The sequence below is a fragment of the Neovison vison genome, chromosome 5, assembly GCF_020171115.1.
Source record: "Neovison vison isolate M4711 chromosome 5, ASM_NN_V1, whole genome shotgun sequence".
Lineage (NCBI taxonomy): Eukaryota > Metazoa > Chordata > Mammalia > Carnivora > Mustelidae > Neogale > Neogale vison.
Genome location: NC_058095.1, coordinates 96,467,359 through 96,478,740, shown reverse-complemented (window position 1 = coordinate 96,478,740; position 11,382 = coordinate 96,467,359). Strand labels below are relative to the sequence as shown.

The window sequence follows — 11,382 nt, the reverse complement described above, 5'->3', positions numbered from 1 at the left end:
CTCCAGATAAGCTGGGTCTGGTGCATTCGTCACTGCTTCATAAAGCTCTGCACCATCTTGCAGAGCACAGACTTGCTGTCTTGTTAATGCGCATGATGGTCTACATTGTTTCGTTATATTTTCTAGGAAAAAAAGCATCATTAATAAGCCATAACACAAATTTAAGAACCTTGAAAGCTAGAGAAACAAGCAAAAAGTAGCCAAAGAAGGGAGGCTAAAAAGCAAAACACAATTATCTGCTAAAAGTTTTCTAGGAAAATTTCAAACTAGTGCACTCACTCCTGGTTTAAAAAATTGTCACACAGAGAGCTTAGAGTGATTTGTAAATTAAGTAAATGATTTCATGATTTACTTCATCATGAAAACAGCATAAGCCGGTGAATCGAACATTGAGAGTCCAATTTTCCTACAGATTTATATAGAACAGGAAGTTGAAAATCATGAAGAAATGCAGAACACAAAAATTTCAGCAAAAAACAAACCTCAATTTCATGTCCTTTATGCCAAAAATACTATAATTTTTTTATTATTAAAATTGCTGCCACCAGGAAAACAAGATCTAGCTCTAGGTGTGATAATACATAAACCAACAACTACAACAACAAAAATACAAAAGTTATATAAAAAGTAGGTAAGGTTACTGAAGAAAATGATATATGGCTTGGGAAAAATTTTTTTTGAGAGTTTATCCTTCCTTTTTATTGAATATATTTGACATATAACATTGTATAAATTTAAGGTGGCCAATGTGTTACTTTGATTCATTTATATACTTAATATGATTGCCATTGTATTGATATTCATCATATCACAGTATAATATCGTCTATATTCATTATACTGTGCACTGGCTCACTATAGCTTATTTGTTCATTGTTGTTTTACCTTTAAACACCATCAATTTTATCCTACCACCTCTCATCTGCTGATAACCACCATTTTACTTTATTTATGAGTTTACTTTAGTTATATTCTGTACCTAGGTGACACCATACTGTACTTGTCTAGGGGAAAATAATTTGGCAGCTTTTTTCCCTTGCTACTATTCTTTCTCTAATACCAAAAAAGGATACTATAAATACTTTAATATTGAAGCTTAAGAGGAAGTTTACATAAGACTTCTGAGATGTGTTGTGGTTATGTAATGTTTTATTGTCTAAGATAATTACAAGTATCTAAAAGGTCAATGTGTTGAATAAAGAGGTGATAATTTGGGGTCACTTCTATGCTTATTTGTATGTCTTTGTAATAATATTTTTAAAAAATTTAAAAAATTCAGATACAGGATTAAGAAAGAAGTCTATTATTCAAATTAAAAAAATTCACTCAATTTACAGAGGTTAAATCAGAAGCCTCTAAAAAGCCTTATATATAAAACCTTATTTTTATAAATAAGGTTTTATAAAAAACCTTATTCTTATATTAAAAATAACTTATAATATACAATTCATTTTACCATCGTGCTTTTCAAATTCCCCTTGAATTTTATTGAATAAAACTTCTAGTTTCTTTTGTTGGGCTTCTGCATATTTCGTTGCCTCCTTTTCTTCCTCTCGTTCATTCCGAAATATGCATAATCCAGATGGGGTCCTCTCCATCCACTGTAATGACATGTCAAACAAAGATACATGTTAGGGAGGGATCATTCAAATTAACTGTCCCAGAAGAAAGAAATATAAAGTTTCAAGAATGTTATCATACCTGTATTGGATATGCTCTTTGAACAACTACATCAACACAACCAACATTTCCTCCATCACTGAAAAGTGATGACAAGGAGAGAGGGAAAGGTCTAGGATCAGGAGAGAATCCAAGTTTGGCATACCAGCGAGCACGACGAGTACTGTTAGCAGCAATCTGGACAAATTAATGAACAAATCGATTTATAAGTTTATATATTCAATACTATTTCAGATGGCATAACATTTCCATTCATTTCTTCCATTCATTCAAATATACTAATTTTCAAAAGCCTCATGAAAATAAGAATGTAGAAAACCTGTACAAAAGTGAAAACACTTTCAAAATACAGTCTCTCAAAAAATCGTTTATGCTGTTGTAGAGTCTTAATGTAAATATTATTTTTAGAAAATTAATAAGAGACTTCAATTTAAACATGATGGATTAAAATATACTTATTTATTTAGGTTCCCTCAAAAGACCTAAAGGACAAAGAACTGGGAGAGGAGGACAGTTAAGAAGACATTAGCAAAATCTTGGAAGCTAAAAATTTATTGGACAACTGGTAAATAATGAAGCAGCCTCAGAATGATTAGTTAAAAAATAACAAACATTTCTAAAGCACTTATTATGGTGCCTGGATTGTGTTAAGTGCTTTACATCTACTAACATTTAATCTTTACAACAATCCGAAGACGACTTATTCCCATTTTACAAATGACGAAACTCAAGTATAACCTGCCCAACATTACTCAGCTGGCAAAGTTGTATGGCATCACTAGGAATCAAAATTTAAGGAAATCACTCAGAATTTGGAGGCAACAGTTACCTCTGAAGGAAGGGGTACGAGTTGTAGCTGAAAATGGAAGGAAAGATAATTAAGACCTCAGATTTCATTTCCTATCCCAAGGAGGCCTTCCCTTACACCAACCAGGCCTTCCCTTACACCAAGAAGAACCCAGGACAATTTATTTTCTGGAAAGGCTGAACCAGACATATTCTGGACTCTGGAACACAAGGCAGAGGCATCTGGCGGTGGGGGTGGGGGGGTGGGGGGGTGTAGGGGATGAGAAGCTATACTGAAAAAAAAAAGCAATAAAAATCCTTATGAGTCACCTTATTACTTTTCCTACTCTGCTCAGCTCTCAGTCACTGATATTTGAGGGTCTCCTAACAAAAGCAAGTCCCCGTCTTATCACTCTACAAGTTGACAAACGCCAACCTCACAGAGAGCTTCTGATCAGGTTTTTAGTGCCCCAGTCTGGAAGAGGAAAGAACAGCTAACAATCAGTTATCAGTTGAAGGAGATTATTATAGAGGGGAAAAATTCAGCAAGCAGAAAAAAACAAAATAAAGCAAAATATTAATCTTCAGAAAGATGATAAATGTTGCATCTATGAAACAAGAAAAGGATGTAATAAAAAAAAGAAACATTTAAGGAGTAATAAGGGCCTCAGAGAATGGAAAATTATGTCAATAGGCATATATTCACTTTAGGAACTACAAAATTAGAACTAAAAAGTAGGGGGAGCAAAGACAACAATATGGAAAATAGGAGAAAAGATGAGAAAATTAGAAGACCACTCAGAGTGGTCTGCCGAAATATTAGAGTTCAAGGAAATTGAAAAGGGAAAAATGAAGGGGGACGAAATTATCAAAGAACTAATTCAAGAAAATTTTCTAGAGAACTCAGTGAAGGACATATGTTTATAGACTGTTTGCCACGGTGTACCCAGGGCCACAATTTTACAAGACAGGCCAACTCCAAAGTAACTTGCTGTGAAATTTCCGGACACTGCAGATAAATGATCTTCAAAACTTTCCAGAAACAGTTCATATAGTGAAGGACTGGGAATAAGAATAGCACTGAATGTAGCAGAAGATAAACCAGAAGTAAAAAGGTAGTAGAGAAAATGTCTTCAAAATTCTGAAGATTATTTCCTTCTCAACTTTTATATTCAACCACCTAACCAAAAGCTCAAGAAAAAGCTACAAACTCCTTCTCTTAAGAAGCATCTGGGGGGTTGCTTGTATGCCCTTAGAGCGAGGAAATAAATCCATAGAGATATAAATCCAGAAAATAGAGTTTTCAACACAGAAGGAGGAGAAAATAATTTCTAGAAATGTAACTGTGCTGCATACATGGAAGGTAACCACTTCAGAATGGAGCAGGAGTATGGAAAGGTCCAAGAGACTGCCAAGAAAAAGAAACAGAATCAATAAAGGCATTATAACATGTTGGGATGATCTTTATATATCTCTTGTGTGGGAACGAGTTGGTGATAAGGGTACAGAAAATTAAAAAAAAAACAAACAAAAAGCAAGACAGGTGTTCACTCCAGGAAAAGCAGTTAAGTTATAAAGAAAATGTAATTGGTATATTATATGCTGTGTTGTGAAAAATATTTCTCAATCATTATAATGTAAACAGTGAATACAGACTTCACTCCTCAACTTTCATAGCAGGAAGCTAACAGTTAATGTCTAAACAAAAGGAGAAAAGAGAACATAGCAGTATAAGCAAAAGAAACTACCAGAGATTCCAAGTGGTTGCCTTTGGAAAGCACAAACAGAGTTTAAGTAAGATGGCTTCAGTAACTGCTTTTCTGCTGGGGGGGTGGGGGCGGGGGTGGTGGTCATAAGGCTACATTACATGAGTTTTGAAATTATGCACACACACTGATTTGATAAAAGCAAAACAAAAGATTGAATCGGGAGAGAGAAAAACCATAAAAGACTCTTAATCTCATAAAACAAACTGAGGGTTGCAGAGGGGGAGGGGGGTAGGGAGAGGGTGGTTGAGTTACAGACATTGGGGAGGGTATGTGCTATGGTGAATGCTATGAAGTGTGTAAGCCTGATGATTCACAGACTTGTACCCCTGGGGCTAATAATACATTACATGTTAATAAAAAATAGAAAATTAAAAAAACAAAAAACAAAAAAATCCCAAAAGATTGAAAGCTACCCTAACTTTTTTAAGCAACATAAAGCTTGTTTCAGCTTGACTAAAAACAACAATGTGGAGTTAATGACAAAGTATCTCTTTACCTTAAAAATGTTTAATTTATTAAACACCTTCCTGAAATAGAGTGATCCAGAATATGACAGAAGTAAACTATTTCATCTCATAAATCTGACTTACAATATTAGTAATTTCTCATATCAATATTGTAGACTATTCAATATGACAAAGTCCTATTTATAAGTTTAAGTCTACATAGAGATGAAAGATCCATTTTATTATTATTATTTAACAATCACTGAAACCTAATTTTCTAATCATACTGAAATAAAGATCTAATAATCAGGTAATCAGGATGGAAGCAGAGCAATACTATGAGAACAATACGGCACCAAGGGCTATAGGCACCCATAGCCCCAAATCAAATCCAGTGCAAATTTGCTCCTGCATTGTTTTAGCTCAATATACACTTCTCAGTTTCCTAAAAGTAGCACAAAAAAATTTGACAGTCTGAGAATTTTGCCACTTACACCCCGACTATTAGTATGTTTTCAAGGAATGGAGCATCTTTCATAGACCTAAGTTTAAATATAAAATATGAAACCTCCCTAGAACTTAACCAAATCAGTGACTGATTTTTACCTAGAGTATGCATTAATTTAATTTACCTTTAACATAAGAGATTCTGGGGCTTCGAGTGGTGTGCAGGCATCAGGAGAGCCAACCAGTTCTGCTCCATGAATAATGATCTTCTGACCCACAGTCAGTTTACCATTCTTTACAAGAGCTGAGAGGGGAGGATCTAACTGGGCCTTAACAGCATACCATCCATCTGTGAGCTCAATAATGCCCACTTTTTTGGTACCCATACTATTAGTTTTACTGCTGGAAGTTTCAGATATATCTACGCTTGATGAAATTATTTCAGAAATACAGAGAACAAGAGTTTTTGCAGCTGTGTCATCCCTTTCCATGATCTTTTTTAAGGCTGATCTTCTGCTTCTATCAATTTCCACATCATATCTAAAAATAAAAAGAAAAATGCATATTTTAGGAATTGTGAGTCTAGAATTTCATTGTGAAAAGGTCGCCAAATAATTGAGAATAAAAATTAAATACCTTTACTGAAGAACTACTGAGATAGAAAGAGAATTTAAAATTTGGTAGCTACCAGTATAGTAAGTTTATTAAATATGAACTAAATACTAAAACTCCCCTGCAAACATGGTTTATTAGCAAGACCTGAAGAGTGGATCAAATTAGTAATTATTTTCTTCTCACAGGCCAAGAGGTTAAGGAGGGTGGGAGAAGAGGGAAGCAAGAGGTGTAGGAATGTGTAATTTCTCTTAAGGGGGCTGAAAGATGACAAGAGAACTACTGTGTATAACTGAACAGCAGGGTAGGATGGCGACAGCCACTGACAACTGACTTGTGTACCTCTACAATGGGGAAGTCACAGCCTGCGCAGAAGTCTGACCCTTAACACAAATATGTGATTACATAATATAATGCATTGAACTTGCCTGTATTTTAGTTGAAGAAGCACTCTTTCTGGGCTTAGGCACCTATTAGCAAATTCCTTAGGAAAGGCAAATTCCATAGCTGCCAGTTTCCATATAATCCATCTGTAGTGATTATATACCCAAACTCTAGAAATAAGATTTGGATCCACACCTGGGGTGTCACACAGAGCCCTGAACAAATTAAGATAGAACAATATTAAAAAAAAACAAAAATGTAAGATGATACTGAATTCAATAACCATGACCACTATTTGCACAAACACTGCATCATACAAGATCATTTAGTAAGTTTTTATGAGTTAGAAAATAAGTTACAGAATTTAGAAAACAATTTGACATGTATCAAAATATACTAAGAAAACACTAGTCAAAACAATTATTTCAACTGGAAAATGAGATCCTTAATTTAAAATAATTGTATTTTAGATTATTTTTCTTAAAAGAGATTATTTTCTAAAAATTATCTAAAAACATCCTTATCTTGTCTTGGTACTTTTTTTTTTTTTTTAAAGATTTTATTTATTTATTTGAGAGAGAGACAGTGAGAGAGAGCATGAGCGAGGAGAAGGTCAGAGAGCAAAGCAGACTCCCCATGGAGCTGGGAGCCTGATGTGGGACTCGATCCCGGGACTCCGGGATCATGACCTGAGCCGAAGGCAGTTGTCCAACAAACTGAGCCACCCAGGCATCCCGTCTTGGTACTTTTTAAAGATCTTTCTCTCTCTGTTCAAATCTCTAACTCTTCTTCCTTTCCCATTCTCACTTTGAGTACTAGGAAAACAAATAATCAAGAGGACTTCCAGAAGCTTCCACCCTCACATTCACCAACCCACCAGCATCTGGACCCTTACATTTTGCCTTTCCTGCCACACTAGCTCCCACCCTTTCTTGCCTAGTTAAGGACCCTGATCTAGGAAATGCCTCCTCTCTCTCCTCATCATCAACTTCTTTCTTTTCTACGGAACAATTTCCATTCAGTATAAAAATAAGTTTTTTTCTTCTTCAACACAACAAAACTTATCCCTTTACTCTCAGTTCCTTCTCTAGATACTGCCACTTTCTCACCCCATCCTAATAATGACCTCTACATTGGTCATTAAATCCATGGTCAATTCTCTGTCCTCACTTAGCCTGCAACATACCACACTCTTTGGTATTAATTTCTAACTTTAAGGTTGCTCTTTCTCAGTCTCTCTTTTATAGCTTTAATTTATATGCTAATAACTATGAAATTAATTTCTTTGGCCCATACTTCATTTATAAACTCCAGACTTGCATATCCAACTGCCTACTGAACATATCCACATGGGTGTCTACTAATATCTTAAGCTTCAAATGTCCCATGTGGGGTACCTGGGTGGCTCAGTTGGTTAAGCATCTGACTCTTGATCTCAGCTCAGGTCTTGATCTCAGAGTCATGAGTTCAGCCTACTTAAAAAAAAAAAAATGTCCCAATTGGACATTCCATTTCTCTTCCATCTTTGATCTTCTCAATTCTCCATACACGCAAATCCATGTATGGAATTCCAGCCACTAATGCCAAAATCTTTGGAGCTATTCTTATTCTCCTTTTCTCTCACACTCCTCATTCAATCCTTGATCATATCCCAATGGCGCCACCTTCAAAATATCCCAGAATCCAACTGCTTTTCACCAACTCCTCTGCTACCTTCTCTGTCTGAGCAGCCACATCTCACTGACCTCAACAGTTTCCTAAGTGGTCTCTCTCCTTCCATTATCTTCCCTCCTGACAGTCTAATCTCAATAGCAGCCAGAGTTATTCTTTCAAAAACAAGGCAGTTCATGTCATTCCTCTCCTTTAAACATTCTTACTTAGGCCAAAAATTGTTACTCAGAGTTAAAGCCAAACTTCTTATAGGTCTATACGGCTCTATCTTTCTGATTTCACCTGCTACTACTTCTCTCTTGCCCATTCTACTCCAGCTACACTCACTTTCCTTCTGTCCCCTAAATAAGCATGCTTCCTGCTTACAATCAATGCTTCCCACGCAGGGTCCTACGCTTACTCCCTTGCCCTTTTTCAGGACATTGACCAAATGTCAGGGCCTCAGTGAAGGCTCCTGACTACTGAGCCTATTTTAAATTGCACTTATCCTCACCCGAGCTATGTTCTTTCCAGTTTTATCTTCATAGTATTCATCACCTTCTAATATACTACACAACTTATTTCTTTTTAAAATTTTCCTTCTCCACCCCAAACCCCTCTACTATAATGTATGACTTATTAAAGCAAAGATTTCTGTTTTCTTTTGTTATCCTGAGTATCCAGAAGACTTATCTGGCACAAGTAGGTCCTCAATAAATATTTGTTGAATGTTCAAAAAAACAGCTTAAGCTTCAACAAAGTTATGAATCATGCTCACCTGATTATAGGATAATTACTCTTAACTTTTATACTCTGCAGGTATAATACATACTTAATACAAGAAAACAATGTAACTGTTTAGTATACTTTTCCATCTAGAATTGATAGCAGATATTTATGGAAGACAAGTGCAAGATGTAAATCATATTCCTGTCTTAAAGTATTCCAAAAACATAACAGAAGTTTCAGGTAAAATGTTTTACCAATTTCCCCAAACTACAAATTTTGAAAAGACATACACAGATTTTTAAAAATAAGCACATTAGAAAAAAGTTTCTCCTCTCTTGCCCTTAGCATGCTAATTTCAGCATTGATAGCAAAAATTTTAAATCACCTTTATAAAAACATTAGAACTATAAAGAGGTTATATAGTTTTTAAACTGTTGATGTTTTAGGGCAGTAAATTTACTAGTTATTTGGTATTACTGACACTTGAGTATTTCTGCTTAGCTTCTGGTATTTATATACATTAAAATATACAATGAACGGGAATAGGATGTAAGTGCATGTGTGTCTGTGTGTGTATCTACAGTAAGGTCATTCAAACTTACCTTTTCTTACCAGTATTCTACAAATCCATATGAAAAATGTCTCAATTTAAGAAAAACCAATTCATTAAATTCTAGGACAAACTATAATTCACTTTTCAAAAGATTACAAAAGAATGCCAGTTGAACCACAATGTACTTAAAATTAGTCACTAGATAAAAATTTGATTTCTAGCCAACTTACTAAGTTTTAAAGAGATATGTGACAAAGAGATGGTAGAATACAGAAAAGTTAACACAATCTCTTTTTGCAGGGAATACCTATAAAATTCTTCTTTTCCAGCCTTTCCATCATTGGAGGGTATGAGCCATCCACCGTCAGCCAACTGTATTCCCTCTCCAGACCATAGTCCTTCCTTACCAAAATAATCCTCAGTGTGAAACTGAAAAGACTCTGCATTTTTGCTGTTAATTTTTACACAATGTTCGGAAACGCCATACATGTAGAGCTGCATAAAATAAATGATAGAAAAATTTAATAATGAATGAAAAACAAAATCAAACAAAAGAGTATGTTTCTTAGAATAAAAATAATTATAATAAATCAAAACTGAATTTACAAAATTTCTCATTTAAATATTAAAATATTCACCATCAAAATATTTAACTTACTTACTAGAAGCTAAACATTTTAATATAATATAAATGACTCCTACATTCAATAGCCTTTTCATTCCCCTTGTGCGTATGCCTCCTGCTACAGCTGCCATAGGAAGTCACTTTGGGGAAAAAAAAGTTATTTAATATTTCACAAAATCTCTTAAAAAATTCAGAAATGAAAGAACAGTGAAAAGTGTAAGTATTTTAGGGGATCTGACATCAGGAGCTCAGATCTGTACACAGGCCTAGCCTACTTCCACCCCAGCATGCTTCATCTAAAATATCTTTCTCTTTGTTTGGTTATGACTCTGGAGTCACACTCTTTGCTTTGGAACTGCGTCCAACAGAGGAAAACTTACTAGCTAAGTGACACTGGGGTAGTTGCTTAACCCACTCTGTGCTTCAGTTCTCTCATTTGCACACAGTGAACAAAATGATGTGCCTTTCCTTTAGATGCTGGTGAAGATTGAGTGAGATGGAACCAACGCAGGCACAGTACTTAGAAGGGTGATGAGCGCACAAAAACTACTCAATAAATGTTACCTAATAATATTATATTATGTTCACCTTTCCATTGCCTAAAATTCTAATTAGACAGAACTGGCTTAATAAGAAGGCTTTTTAAAAAATGTCAATAGCTCTTAATGGATTCAGGGCTATGAGTTATTCACACTTCAAATTCAAGTAGACTACTTTCTTCTAACACCTCAGAGCACTATAGTAATAAAATGAGTACGTTTCGGGACGCCTGGGTGGCTCAGCTGGTTAAGCAGCTGCCTTCAGCTCAGGTCATGATCCCAGTGTCCTGGGATCCCAGTCCTGGGATCAAGTCCCACATCGGGCTCCCTGTTCAGCAGGGAGCCTGCTTCTCCTTCTGCCTCTGCCTACCACTCTGCCTGCTTGTGATCACTCTCGCTCCCCTCTCTCTCTGACAAATAAATAAATAAAATCTTAAAAAAAATGAGTATGTTTCGAAGGGGGAAGAGAAACGTGAATTCTGGAGCACAGATCACTTTAGTGGGATAAGGCAGCAGAGGAGGCTGCCACTGTTGGTTCAGTAGGAAACAAAATGATTTTATTTATCCACTCGCACTTTCATTTGTTCTTTCTTTGAACAAAACAATGAGGAGATACTAGTTAATAAAATGAAATTATACTTGACTATAGAAGTTAGCAGCATTGTGGGCAAAAGCATACCTGTTTATGAGAACACGGAGAGGGGACTCGGCCTTCCACTGCTCCTCTCAGAGAGATTCTAGGCACAGTGGAGGTTTTTGCAAGGTACAGACTACCTGGCTGTGGAAAAATGTGCTGCCTTTGTTTCTTTTTAATCCGCATATCCTGTATATCTCTGGCATTCTGAAGATTTGTAATTAAATCTATTAAAGAATAAGTTAGCAAAAAATAAACTTGCATGAACATTTAAAAAGCACAACCTTTGTTTTATAAAGTCGTATATGAATTTGCTCAAATTTTCAGGGTTAATTTAGTCTAAATCTTCAGGGGTAAGCAAATTTCAACTTGTAAACAGTAAATCTATTATTTTTATTTTAAATTTGGAAAAAAAAGCCAGTAGACTGTTAAATATATATTCCAGTAACAGCAGTCTTAGATTGTTCAATTTTTTTTTTTAAAGTAAGAAAGACCACAAGTAGTTAACTTTCAAAGAAACATTAGATTA

At 35.3% G+C, this 11,382-nt stretch overlaps 1 protein-coding gene across 3 annotated transcripts in view; it reads right to left on the bottom strand.

The window, feature by feature from the left end:
- The window catches only part of BRCA2 (BRCA2 DNA repair associated), a 58,452-nt gene that overhangs the window by 16,205 nt on the left and 30,865 nt on the right, over positions 1–11,382 (bottom strand). For all 3 annotated transcript variants that reach the window (XM_044249556.1, XM_044249558.1, XM_044249557.1), the window contains 7 exons: positions 10,899–11,080; positions 9,363–9,550; positions 6,168–6,338; positions 5,313–5,667; positions 1,701–1,856; positions 1,456–1,600; positions 1–122 (listed from right to left, as the gene is read on the bottom strand). In XM_044249556.1, coding sequence (XP_044105491.1) covers positions 1–122; positions 1,456–1,600; positions 1,701–1,856; positions 5,313–5,667; positions 6,168–6,338; positions 9,363–9,550; positions 10,899–11,080 — 1,319 coding nt within the window. The remainder of the gene's footprint in view (positions 123–1,455; positions 1,601–1,700; positions 1,857–5,312; positions 5,668–6,167; positions 6,339–9,362; positions 9,551–10,898; positions 11,081–11,382) is intronic.